Raw genomic sequence first — 14,569 nt, 5'->3', positions numbered from 1 at the left:
TCTTGCTTGAATTAACCCCTTTCTGCGTTTAATCTCATCTTAGAAATGGGCAGTCCCACTTTGCAACACACTCACACCAGAGAAAAACACACAGAGCAAAAACTCGTCAACAGAACTGAGCTGCCACATCTCCGTTGGCATGTTCTCTGGTCAGAGCTGGCAAAGACTACCTTGGGAATAAAAGTCAATATGAGAGTGTAAGGTAGGTTAACCACACGTCCTCAGCTACTTGGTATAAGTATTTCAAGGATAACTTGACACCAAGATTTAACATAATAATATAGAATCTGTAATTCCGTAAAAGGATTAAGAGATTCATTTTTTTTTCTATTTTATTTTTCCTTTTTTGCTCTCAAAGACCCTGGGTACATAGTTGTGTATTTTCAGTTGTAGGTCCTTCTAGTTGTGGCATGTGGGACGCTGCCTCAGCGTGGTTTGATGAGCAGTGCCACGTCCGCGCCCAGGACTCGAACCGATGAAACACTGGGCCACCTGCAGTGGAGTGTGTGAACTTAACCACTGGGCCACAGGGCCGGCCCCAAGAGATTCATTTTTAAGCAGTCAAAAGTATATGTATGTGTACGTATATGTGTAACATTTAGTACCCTGAATTATTTACTTAGCACATCTATCTAAAATCCGACATGTCTTACTGAAGACCTCACGGCATCCGTTTTACTGAAGTCACATGTTCACATCCATGGAGAAAGGTGCTGTAGTGAAATATAGATAATACACACAAAGTACAAAAATCTGGTGAAAAGAGCTTGCATATCCACCCACAGACACCAAATCAGGGCTGTCTGTGACGATCGATCCCTCAGGCATAATTCACCTCATCACTTATTCGTTTGCTTATCTGCCACGACGTGGTACCTGCTTACCGCTGGCGTCCTGAGATGAAATGCTCTGGCAGGTAGCAGATGTACCAATTAATAACCTGTCAGGTCTGATGGATAGAAGAGGAAGAATGTCCTCACACATTTCTCCAGCGTGGCTTTCTTCCCCATTTCAGGGCCCCTAGGGTCAGAAGACACACTCTGCCTCCTGGAGAGAGTGTGGACTATCTCATTAGTGTCTATCTTTCACAACACTCTGGCACAGCCTTCGAGAAGCTGACTCACCTGCTCTTCCCCAAGAATCCTGAAGTGATGGAGCTCTTTAATCAAGGAGTTGGGGCAGCCAGCTGGTGGAAAAAAAGAATTAATTACAAATACGTTATTCCCATTCTAGGGCAGTAATATGTTCTTACATCCAGTTATGACTATCGATGACCAGTGTTGTAGTTTGGGAGCACATAAACGCCTACCTGCAAAACACATTCTCATCAACCACAAAATAGCCAAACCTCCGAGGGAGCCCTGGCTGCTGCCTGACCCCCGACTGTGACTCTAGGAAGGAGCCACAAATGAGGCTGGCCAGGCCTTTTCTCGTCTCTGGATTGTGATCTGGTCTTTGTGGGGCCTTAGGGTACCATGTCTTTCTGCCCAGCATGTTACTTGTCCCTAATATAGAGCCAGGATTTTCTGGGGCCAGAAGGAGAGAGCTGATAAGTGTAGGTTCATTTCATGTATTCATCACGTCCTGTTTCCTGCCCTCCAGGCTGGGGTCCAGCACACCGAGAATTAAGAATGAAAATAGGGCGGGTAGACGCCCCATCTTCATGGGATTTGGCTGTGGTTGAGAACCCTGCCTGGTGCTTCCAGGAAGCTTTGTCAAGACCATAAAGATCCCGCATTTCAGTTTGGAAAGGGTCTCTTATGGAAAGGACCCGGGAGGAGGATCGTGACAGTCTTGGTGGCCATCACCTTCTAATTCTACCCAGTCAATGAGAGCCTGTTTTAAGCTTTCGAATTTTCTTTTTTTCTTACCTTTTTTTTTTTTTTTTGAGGAAGATTAGCCAAGCGCTAACCTCCACCACCAATCCTCCTCTTTTTGCTGAGGAATATTGCCCCTGAGCTAATATCCATGCCCACGTTCCCCTACTTTATATGTAGGATGCCTACCACAGCATGGCTTGATGAGTGGTGTGTAGGTCTGCTCCAGGGATCTGAATTGGCAAACTTGGGCTGCCCAAGCAGAGCATGAGAACTTAACCGCTAGCCACCAGGCCAGCCCCTACATTTTCTTTCTTCACTTGTAAATAGAAATAAGTAAATCAATCCATCATATTATCTATATGTGCCAGTGTATGCTAGTTATCCTTTAAAATGTGTTCCATCCCTGTCTTTTTAATAGAATTATTCCACAGTATTAATTTGTAGTCATTTATAATATTAAATCTGGAAACAAAATTGATATAAAAACCTGTTTCTTTGAGATAAGATCTATGGATTACATAATTGGTTGAAGTTTCTATTACGGAAATTGGCTTGTATGCAAAATGCGCCAAAACAATCACTGAGCTGTTTCTCCTGTTACTCAGCATTGTGATGTAAGAATGGTGGACAGTGTTGACGACTTTCTCTGGGGGAGGGCAGGCTGAGGAAGGAGGGAATTGTCTTCACAGGGGTGAAGAAGTTATCCTTTGCAAGAAAGATTAGATTTGTGCATTATTCTAGAAGGTATGATTAAAATCAACAGGTAAAAATTACAGCAGGCAGGGTTTTGGTTCAATACAAATAAATTTCTAATTTAAAAGTGGAATACATTGCCTTGTAAGCCAGTAACTGGAGGTTTTCAAACAGAGGCTAAATGACTATTTATGCAGGATATTTTAGAGAGGAAATATCTGGTTTGACTGGGTTAGTTCTAGTTCCGAAATTCTGTGATCATGTAAAACGCTGGATCATAGTTTTAGTCTTTGATATTATATTTGATATAGTCTTGACATTATAGCATTTCATGCTTTGAGAAAGTGATTCATAAATGTTCATTAAGATAGTACAAAAGATTGAAAAACAAAAACGGGTGATATCACCTGAAAATAGTTCAGGAAAATAAATGAAAATCCTGAGGTGAATATTTTGATGGAAAATGTGGTAAATTAATTGCCATAGGCACGTCCAATACTACAAAGAAGGAAAGCAAGATCCTTAATGTTAGAAGATATACTTGATATGTGTTTCTCCAACTGGAGGCCACAAAGACTTGGAGTCTGAAGAATCTTTTTGATGTGCTGTTCATTTCAGAGTTGCTATTCTGATGATCATCTAAATAATTAGTAAAAGTGTCTTTTGGGTCATTTGGTTGGCCACAATTCAACCAAAAACTGCTATGGAAATTCAGCCACCTGTCAATTCTTGAGTTTTAGATCTCCTTGGGAGCAAATGGTCCTATTTTGGTTTCGTGAAACCAATGAAGAAAGAACAGAAGCAGAGAGAATTCCAGGTGCGTCTCAACATGTGAGGGTCCCCTGGTGCTGTGCCAAGTGTATAAGGGGAGGGATCACCACGAGAAGTGATTGATAGAAGAATTGAAGTACTACCTAGCACAGGGTCGTAGGTGTGCTGAGATCAGAAGACCCAGGAAGGCCCTGTTCCATCCCAAGCAACAATTTAATTTCAGTAAGATGACAGCATCTGTCAGATTAAATTCATACAGTTAATTTGGACTCTTTTGGTTTTGTGCTTTCATTCTCATTTAATTTACAAATTTTCATTTGGGCCTTCTTATTGTATAAGCATAACATGTTTATATAAATTTATATCTAGCCATATTTAAGAAATATTATTTTAAAAAATAAGTATTCAATCTTAGAAGTTTTGGAGGATTTTTTTTTTTTCATTTACAGTGGTCCTTCATATCCCACAAATTTGAGAAAACTGATTTGACTTATTTTAATGGCAGGTAAAATAAGAAACAGAATTTAAAATTAGCCTGTCTTCAGAATTTGTATTCTAACATTCTCCTAAGACATAACTGAAAGGATTGATGTCAGTGATAGCTCAAATATAAACATCTTTAACGGAAGACTAGATAATTACCTGAAACACCTGGTAGGTGCAACAAAATGTAACAAACAAGGACAGATATAGCATGTAGTTAGAAGGGAAGAGTTGTAAGGGGTCAAGATATTTAAGAAGACCATGGAGGGGTATCTGTGTGCTCTTCACAGGGACATCAATGTGGGAAACAGACAGATGCAAACTTAGTCTGAAGACAAACTAACAAAATAAAAGACAAAATAAAATAAAATAAAACAAAAGACAAAATAACAAAACTAGAAATGCAAGACACGCATACAGAATGCAGTAGTGTGACAAAGAGGGGAAAAAGGGCCTGCCAATTAAAGATGATATGCAAGTAGGTGTTAATGGTGGTAGTGTACGCTTGTTTTATCCGAAATCCCCACATGGGGTCTACACACACATGACAATGGATCCTCCTCTTTTGAAGCCGTGGCTGTCTACTTGGACCACATTGTATGCTCACGGCACCCAGCATCATCTGCCTTCATGCCCCCATCAGTCCGTCTCTTCTTGAGATAACAGTTAAAAGGATTCTCTTAAAATATGTATGGGTTTTCCATCTCACTAAGAGTAAATGCCAAGGTCCTCAGAGTGGCCTATGAGGTCCTCCACTGTCTCTGACCCCTCTCTCTCCCTTGCTCAGTGCACTTCAGCCATGCTGGCTTGCTCATCTTTCTCTGTTGCTGACCATCCCAGGCAGGCTGCTGTCTCCAGGCCTTGGTATATGCCATGCCCTGCATCTGGAAAGCCCCTGGCCCTGATACCTGCATGGAGCACTCCTGACCTCCTTCAAGTCCTGCTCAAATGTCACCTTCTCAGTGAGGCCGTTCGGGACCACCCTACATGAAATTGCAGCCTATTTTCACGCCCCCACACCCCCGTCACTGCTCTACTTTCTCCAGGGCACTCATCATCTTCGAATGTGCTGTGCACCTCAATTACTTTATTTTCCGCCTCCCACTGCTGAAATACAAAGGTGACAAGTGCAGGGATCTTTGCTGTTTTGTCACTGCTATATCAGCCATGCCTGGAACAATGCACGGCTGTACAAAGTGTCCAATGGCAGGTGCTCCATGAATATGTCATCTACCATCTAGCCAGTCTCCATCTAGCTCGGTCGTTATGGCACCTGGGAGGGGCTCCTACTCCAGCCTTCCTCCTCTTTTCTCATCCCAGAGTCCCCAGCTCTGACCTCCAGCCTGTAGGTGCTTTGTTTTTATTGGTTAAGTGGTCTTCTCCTGACCTCTCACCTCTCTCCCCAGCCTGGACCCCACATGGGAAGATCTCAGTGATGCTTAGAATCCGTAACTCCTTTGTACTTCTACTGGAACTGCTTTGCTGATATCCAATATCCAGCTCTGGATAAATGCCACCACCTGTTTTTCCTTCTCCTGTTTCATTCCTGCTAATCACAGCTAGTGTAACAAAATGGGGCTGGAAGATCTTCTGACTGAAATTCACAGCAGCTACCAGAAGCTGCGACCTTGTTGAGAGTGGAGCCACTGCAGATTCGGGTCCACTCCCTGCTGAGCCCTCGGTGCAGCTTGCCCCCTCACTTGTCTTTGGTCAGCACTCCCTCCCATCTCCCTCAGGGACTCTTCCAAATCATCACTATTCTTCTCAATTAGCCTCTGAATACTTCATTCTCAAAACACCACCTCACGTGATACAAGTCCCAAAAAGGAAAGCTATCGCAGTGGACATGGAGATGAGGGGCCCGGACGCCCTGTGAAGAAGCTGTGGGAAGACCTTGAGAAGCCTCCCCCTGCACGCTGGTCTTCCTCAGCTGCAGAGAGTCACCTTGCCTGAGGACACACTTTCCTTAGGGCCCCAAATCTGCTGACAGGGTGATGGGGAGGTTGAACGTCCAGCTACTTTGTCCCAACATGGGCTACTGATGGGCACCCCTGCTCCACCTCCTGCTGGCTGCCTGAGGCTTTCTTGGGCCTACATAGCAGTTCAACTTCTTACTCTGCCCAATCCTGCTCCCTTCTCCTCCTTTCCCAGGTGTGATCCCAATAAACATCTGTACGCCACCCTCTGCCTCAGACTTGGCTTCCAGAGAGCCAATCTTGTGGCAACCATCAAGTGTACCATCCCTGAACTTCATGTTCTTTTCCAATCGTAACCCCCATTCCATCCCTCTCTAGTCCTCCAGGGTGAAATGGGAAAGGCTCCTCCTCCTCAGAACAAGAGTTATTCTTCATCCATGCTTACTTGTCCCCTCTCAGTTCCTTGTAGGCTTAACTTACCACTCACTCTCTGTTCTCAAGCTCCATGGCTCTGTGGGTTGTTCACTTCAAACCATATATGTACATAAATCTTTCCCATTTGAAAATTCAGCAAAAATCCAGCCTTGAGCATATAGTTACCACTCTATCTCTTTGCTTCTCCTTTCATCCAATTTCCTCAAAAGAACAGCCTACAGACACTGTCAACACTTGACAATAGCAGTTGGAGGTATGGGCTACAGAAGGGGAATATCAAAATTGGGGGTTTCATGCCTTTTAAAACAAGTTATTGTCATCACGGCTTAGGTTGAAGCTCTGGTTCTGCAACAGCTAGCTAACTATGCATTCTTGAATAAGTCAGTTACTCTAAATGCCATATCCTTTATCAAGAAAAATCACAATGTCTACTTCAAACAGTAGTTTAGAATGTATGTGAAAGCAAGATGGAATGACATAAAATAGAAAGCAAATTCATTGCTAATAATATTAATGGCATTCCCACATCTAATGACTGCTGCTATTTCTTATAATAATCTCATTTATTTAAAGGGAAGTAGCTTGCTGAAACAATTGCTACATGATCCATTGTCTTATGAAATAAAGGTCAGCACTTCTTTTTTCAGCTCTGACATGTAAAGGGGTTGGAAGTTATTATTCCCATCCTTCCAACAAGAAAAATCTGGGCAAACTGAAAATCAACTTTGTTTGGACACATCAGAGAACTGACGTTACAGGGCAAAGCACCACTGAAATCTGGAGAGACAGGCAAATCCAGTGAGTCACAACCAGATCTGCTTATATGGAGCATAAGTCACTGGGACTATAAACTGGTAGGAATATTTAGGTGGTAATTTTGATGCATTGCTAGAAGCTGGGTGTGGACTAGTGTGAGAGAGAGAAACTCTAGGGGTCCAGGGTCCTAGAGATTTTCCTGATCTTTACTTTCAAGAACCCTACAAGGTCCTTAAGGAGAAGATCCCCTTGTGGCTCTGGCAGGAGGAGTGGGAGAGCAATCATTGTGAAATACGTCCAGAGCCTTCTCTGTAACAAAGGTCTGCTCTCCAGGGGAAAGGGCTTTGCCAGCACCTACGCCAGTGCTATGGGAGAAGGGCATTCCTCTGACTCCAGCCTGTCTCACCGAATGGAGGAAAATAGTCAACAGAAGTCAGAGTCTCAAGGAAATAGACTGAGAACACTTCATGCAGCGGAGGGAGTAAGAGGCAGGGGAAAAAAACCCCTATACCACTGGAAAAACACTTGTGAAAGTCACAGTCCCAAGAAACAGACTCACTAAAAGACTGAGACTTAATTGGAAGATTATAGAACACCTTCCCCATTAACCTCACCACCTCACCAGCAGTGTTCCAGTAAAACAACAGTGGGTGGGAGCTGAAAGAACCACAGGACACAGATTCTCTCTGAGGAGGAGTAATTAGGGAAGCCCAAAGTCAAGAGGGGAGACAAAAATCAAGGACCCTAGGGGAATTTGAAACCTCTGGCAGCTTCAACTATAGCAAATATTAAACACCGCCTGACTCCTAGGCAGAATGACATATATTCTCACCTTAAAGGCCTATTTACCTCAGTTCCTATTATTCCATATAATGTGTCCATCTTTCAACAAACAATTTCTAGTCATGCCAAAAGGCAAGAAAAACACTGTATGAAGAGATAAAACAAGCATCAGAATCAGATTCACCTACGATATAGATGTTGGAATTATCAAACAGGAGGTGTAAAATAACTGTGATTAAGCTGTTAAGGATTCTAATGGAACAAGTAGACAACATGCAAGAGAAGATTGGTAATATAAGCGAGAGATGGGAGCTCTAAGAAGAAATCAAGAGGACATGCTAGAAATCAAAAGCTATAACCAAAATGAAGAATGCCTTTGATGAACTGTCAACAGACTTGACATGGCTGAAGAAAGAATCAGTAAGCTTGAGGAAAGGTCAAAAGAAACTCCTTAAACTGAAATGCAAAGAAAAAAAAAGAAAGAATGAAAAAAAATATAACACAACATCCCAGAACTGCAAGACAACTTCAAAAGAGGTAACATACCTGTAATTTGAGTACCAGAAACAAAAGAAAGAGAGCATAGAGCAGAAGAAATACTTGAAGTAACAATGGCTGAGAACTTTCCAAGATTAATGATAGATACCAAACTACAGGTCCAAGAAGCTCAAAGAACACCAAACAAAGTAAATATCCAAAAATCACATCTAAGTGTAACCATATCTTTGGTTTTGCAGAAAACCAAAGACAGAGAATTGTGAAAGAAGTCAAAGAAAGAAAACCACTTTATTGATGAACAAAAATAAGAATTACAGAAAATTTCTCATCTGAAACCATGTATGCAAGAAGAGAGTGGAGTGAAATATTTCAAATGTTGAAATAAAAATGCTGCCAAGCTAGAATTCTATATCCAGCAAAATTATCCGTTCAAAAGTGAAGTAAAGACTTTCTTTGACAAGAACTGAAGGGATCATTCCCAATAGACCTGCCCTGCAAGAAACATTAAAAGAAGTTCTCCATGCAGAAGGAAAATGATATAGGTCAGAAATTTGGGTCTACATAAAGAAAGGAAGAGTGTTGAAGGAATAAATGAAGGCAAAATAAGACCTTTTATTTTTCTTATTCTTAATTTATTTGAAAGATAAATTTAAAGGAATAATAGTAGCAATGTACTGGGTGATTACAGTGCATATATATATATATGTGTGTGTGTGTGTGAAATGAATGACAGCAATGTCACAAAGCATTCGAAGGAGGAATTGGGAATATTATGCAATAAGGTATCTGCACCATACAAATTCTGTGTTCTAGTCATCTTTGAAAGTGGACTTGGATTAGTTAAAGTATGAATGGTAAATCTTAGGGCAACTGCTGAAAAATTGAGTCATCTAAATATACTTATTCAAAGGCAAAGATTATCAGAGTAGTGAAAGAAACACAAAACAAGAAATAAAGGTTAAATGCTGAGTCGTTTCCACTATATATTATATATATAGAAGAAAAGAAATTCAATAATTTTCTGGCTTTTGCAGGTGATTTACCAAATAAAAGCCCCGAGGCTCTCTCAGATGGTGGGTTTCGAAGTTGATGTGATGGAGACCTGACCGCTTCTGTCTAGTCTTGTCTGGATTAAAAGGTAAAATCATTATCTGTCTTCAGAGGGAAAATGTGAAGCTCCAACTTACTTGGAAAACATATTAAACAATGGTTTTAGGTTGAGAAATACCGAATAGTATAATATACGCTACATTAGGCATTTTAATTTGTTATTTAAGTCTTTCCTTGAAAAAATGGCTGAGGAAATGAACTAAATATCAGTGTTGTGTCCAGCACTACTTTTGGTGCAATACAGAAGGAAAAGAAGCATAATATTGTCTTCGAGGACTTTACAAATCCAGCTGGATTGAAAGAATGCACTAAATGGTAACACCCCTAAGAATGAAGGATGTGAATAAAATCAAGAATGTGTGGGCATAGATATGCTCCTCAGGACAGAGTCCTTCCCAAACATGCCTGAGAAAGGAAGACCAGCGTGCAGACAAGATGTGTGTATTTTCCTGGTTGTCATTGTCCTATTCCCCTCTCTCCTCTCTCTCTCAGTGGGTGGATTCTACAATCTCTTTACCCTACATGTGAAAGTGGAGGGAACTTTCAGTCCCAGCCTGGCCCACCCTCCCCCACTGCCAGGTACCTGGCCCAGGGGGAAATGAGAAATAATGATGAAGCAAGAAGAGAGAAATAAATGAGGGGACTGTTCATCTCCACCACTAACTAGCTATGTTATCTGGGGCCAAAGATAGGGGGTTAGCTGTAAACCCTTCATTTTCTACCTATAAAAAGGGGAGTAAGAAGATTTCACTTATGGGGTTGTTGTAAATGATGTGTATCTCTATGTATGGTCGTATATCTATTACCTAGGACAGCTCCTTGTACATAATAAATTCTTCATGACTGGTGGTTGCTATTTTGAGGATCTCTGGAGGGCAAGAGTACTTGTGAGACTGTAGCTGAAATGGTTGTTCTGGGGCCAGCCTGGGTGTAGTGGTTAAGTTCGTGTGCTCTGCTTCTGTGGCCCAGGGTTCACAGGGTCAGATCTAGGGTGCAGACCTACACACCGTTCATCAAGCCATGCTGTGGAGGCATCCCACATACAGAATGGAGGAAGATTGGCAGTGATGTTAGCTCAGGGCCAGTCTTTCTCACCAAAATAAATAAAAATTAAAAAAAAAATGAAATGGTTGTTCTGCTGCTATCCCAGAAATAAGCTTTTTGCCCAAATCTTCAATATTTAGAGACGAATTTTGCTAAAGGAACCCAATATCCAATTAAGTAATTGAGATTATTATGATAATAATTATCAACTATGTACATATGTATATGTATATAATGTGTATACATATATATTCACATATGTATATGTACATAAGATCAGATCATATATGCTTAGAAAAATATGGTTAGTGTACATTTAAGGCTTTAAATTTTTATTAACCCATTTATTCATTTACTCACTACAATAATCTAAAATGATTAATAAGCAATTTGATATTTTTATTTGATATTATAAAGGTTTATGACATATTTTTACCTTTGAACTACCTGGAAGTTATTTTTTAATCTCACTGGTCATTTCAGACTGCATGCTTTACATATCTACACTTAGGAAGTGAATTAATAGAGGCAATAATGAAAATAACTTAAGCCCCAGGTCCCCAAATACATCCACTTATGCAAACATGCAAAAGGGAAACTAACTCCAATTTCTGACAAAATGGACAGTTAGCAACTGCCTAATATACCTTCTGTTTAGCCTTCTGAGTCAGCCATAGCGCAGAGGAAGGGCATCACTTGAGTATACGATCAACAGATGGATGATTATGGCAAACAAGCTGCGGTTTAAAAACAAATATTCCACAAAGATGTCAAGGAAGAGAACTGACGGCTCATAGTTCTGTTTGACCAGAGCCGATCTCGTTTTTATTGGGGGGGAGCGGGAAGGGGCTCTGTTTTCTACTTGTAGCTGCTTTGTAATATTCAAGATAACTTGTCTTTTGTCACCCAGGTAGTGAGTGAAGCAAATGACAGAGCTGAGTAATAGACAGTTCTACCTTGAAATTCTACCTCAAATCCTAGACTCTATGCACGGCAACCGACTTGCTGCCCTGTGATGGTGGTTTAACAAAAACAGATGTTAGATCTTGCATATGAAAATGCCACAGGTTCAGAATTTCACATGCAACCATCTTTTAACTGTCAAACTAATAAGATCAGTCTGATTAACTTGAGCACACTTCTTGTGTTTGGGGGAGAAAATATACTACCGTAGAGACATCAGAAATCTACGCACAACCAAAAAACAAAAGCAAAGCAGAATTTCAGAGGTTAAAAGTGTTCATCATGGAGTGACTATAAAAAATGAACATGAAGGGGCTACGAACACGGGTGTCCACTGGTGGTAGAGCCAGTCTTTTCAGTCATATTATATATTATCGTACTCTCCAGAAAAGATAATACGTTCAATGTGAATGTATTGGCACACATATAAAGCTTGCATCAATGACAACTAATTAAACTGAACGAAAAAGGGTTTTGAGGTCCCATATGTGTAGCGCCTATCACAATTTCCATTAACTATGAGTGTAATTATTTGATAATATCTGCTTTTCTCCCCTGAACGCGGGCTCCACAAGGACAGGGACTTACCACTTTATTTACGACTTGGGAACCAGCACAGCACCCAGCACAGGGGTAGTACTCAATAAATACTTGCTGAATGAATAAATGAATTAAGGGGCAAAAGCTGTTGCCTTCCCATTCTCACAAACAAGAGCACTGGAAAATAGATGACTTTACAAGCCTGCATAGAGTTAATTTAAGGACCTATGAGTGAAAGAGTATTTGTCCTAAGGTCAGTTTTTTAAAATCTTAAAAATGAACTATTTTATACTTGAAGGGCAAAGTTTAATTTTTAAACATAAGATATTAGTATACCACTATTCAAGCAAGAAAGAGTTATTTAAAAGCTCCATTTCTTACTAGCCTTGTCAAAATAAAGCTAATTTTCAGCAAGGGTAAAGCTCTGTTATCAACAAAAGACGGAGGCCGGGTCTGCTGGGTTGGTTCAGACTGGGGCCTCCCTCAGGCAATTACTGAGACCATTGATGAAATGTCACAATATTTTCCTCAAGACAGTCACACAACTGCCAAATGCAATCTGATGATATTGTTTATATCAATGACAATCAGATCCAATTCTTAGATTTTACAGACTTGCTGGTATTTAATTTCTTCAATGATTAAAGATAGATTTATGTAATACATAGTCATGTATTAAAGCACAAAAATATCTTAGTTTTTAAAGAATTATCAGCTGTTACTTTCTCCAGACCAACTTCTCTCCTAACACAGAATTCCCTTCTATGACATCCTGACAGGTTGCATTTCAGCCTCTGTCTCAAGACTTCTAGTGACAGGGGTCAGGAGTCAGCTAAAGAATTCCATTCTAATAATGAAGCATTCTTATTGTTAGAAGGATCTTTCTTGATATTAGCTCTAGAGTTGGAGTGATAGAAACTATATCCAAATATTTTAAGTCTTTATTACGCTTCACTTTCCTGAGGCAAATACCCATTTGTCTGAAATAATCTGTAAATATATGTGAAACTTTACAGGAAGCATCTAGATGCTCATCGCTCTTCCCTCTATTCTTAGATTTGACCTTGTCGTTGGCAACATCCCCGCTCAAATGTGGTACTCGGGAAGTCTCCTGTTTATTCACTGTCGCCGCATTCACTCATGTATTTAGTGTCAGACACTTGACCAGATGCTGGGGAGCCCGAGGGAAGGAGCCAAACCTAATCTGTGATTTCTCGGTGCTTCATTCCAAGAAGACTTGGAGAGGCATCTTCTCTTTGTTGGCAAGGTCAGACTTTGTAGATGAGAGCCCTCACACCTGCTACATTCACTTCTTCATTGCACCTTTAACATCACATGGGTGGGTTTCTGCCCACTCTACTGATAAAGTGTTCTATGGTGTCCACTCTGAATTCGGGACACAATAGCTAGGCCGAACTCTAGAATAGCCCCCTAACTTATTGGCCTGGGGGAACTGTAACAACATATCATGTGTCTGAACATTTGAGAGCTATAAATAAATCTAAAAACTGTTAAACTTTGACAAATACCCCTGCAGGAGGATCTCAAGGTGATGATTGAGAAATCTCAGACCCCTTGGAGATCTGCTCCTGAATGTGGCTGGACTGACACAGCCAGACCTCATTCCTGGCCCTTCCCCTCCTCTTACTCTCAGACTCCCTCCTCCTTGAAGGGATTCTTGCACAGCAATATGGTGCAACCTGTGGGTTCAAGCTCTACCACTAAGCCCCCCACCATGAGTTATCCTTTCACCATTGCCTTCAGGAAGACTGAGCCAGTTAAGAGTCTCAGAGCCATCTGTGCAGGGAATTCTGAATTCCAGGTATCTAGGAACCCAGGCAGGGCTCAGATCCTGTGGGCTCCTATGGGGAGAGGTGTGGGGGGAGATCAGACAGGGACCCAGGGCAGGGCCCCTTCGCTTAGTTAAGTACTTACTGCCAACGGCCCTTGCCCAGTCCTGTCCCTTTCATCTCCCTGTAGTATCTGGGATTAGGTCAGCCTATCACCCTTAAAACATTCTCCCTGAAGTTGTGAGATTCACTTCCCTGTTCTTTTCCTCATTCCTTTGCTTCTCCATTTTCTTTATTGTCCCTTCCTTCTTCTTTCTGACATCCCAACATGGGCTCCATCTTCAGCCCAGTGTTGTTCTGTTTCTAAATCTCTCCTCCACAGTTGCTTGACTGGTTCAACAGAACCTTCTGCCTCCACTTGTCTCTAACGCCAGCTCAACATTTGCACCCCAGGGTCCAGCTATCAGTTTCAAGTCAAGAAGTTTCATCCCATCCCTCACACATGACCTCCTCTAGATCCAGTTTTGGTGAATCTTAATGAGTTGGATCTTAATGAGTACATATACCTTATTAAGTGCTCATACTATTTGTTTTTTTTTTTTTTTTGTAGTTGATGGCTGAAACTGACGTCAAACTCATTGTTTTTCCATTTTTGAGATTTAATCTTGCTTCATTTTGAAAAGTTAAAAAAAAACCCATCTCCAGAACTCTGACCTCTGATTGCTCTTCCTTTATGCTATCTCAGGGATGCCTGGAAGTGACTCTGAGATTATATGCAGAAGATTTTGGAGATATAACAGTTCTTAAAATATTTCTGTGTTCCCTGTTCTGTTCTCACTTTTCTTAAGCACAGGTTCCTCCTGAAATTGTTTGTTCTCTCCTTTTCAACATGGGAAACATTCTCTTTGCTCAAGAAAATGGGAGAAACAGGAATTGGGTAGCTTTCCCCCTGTTAACATGGTGCGGT

General features: G+C 41.1%; 1 protein-coding gene across 8 annotated transcripts in view; it reads right to left on the bottom strand.

The window, feature by feature from the left end:
- The window catches only part of PRKN (parkin RBR E3 ubiquitin protein ligase), a 1,214,117-nt gene that overhangs the window by 197,254 nt on the left and 1,002,294 nt on the right, over nt 1–14,569 (bottom strand). For all 8 annotated transcript variants that reach the window (XM_070603183.1, XM_070603184.1, XM_070603185.1 and 5 more), the window contains one exon: nt 1,125–1,186. In XM_070603183.1, coding sequence (XP_070459284.1) covers nt 1,125–1,186 — 62 coding nt within the window. The remainder of the gene's footprint in view (nt 1–1,124; nt 1,187–14,569) is intronic.

Source organism: Equus przewalskii, chromosome 32 (assembly GCF_037783145.1).
Source record: "Equus przewalskii isolate Varuska chromosome 32, EquPr2, whole genome shotgun sequence".
Taxonomy (NCBI): Eukaryota; Metazoa; Chordata; class Mammalia; order Perissodactyla; family Equidae; genus Equus; species Equus przewalskii.
Note: the sequence above shows the minus strand (reverse complement) of the source record. Positions and strands in the feature narration are given on the sequence as shown.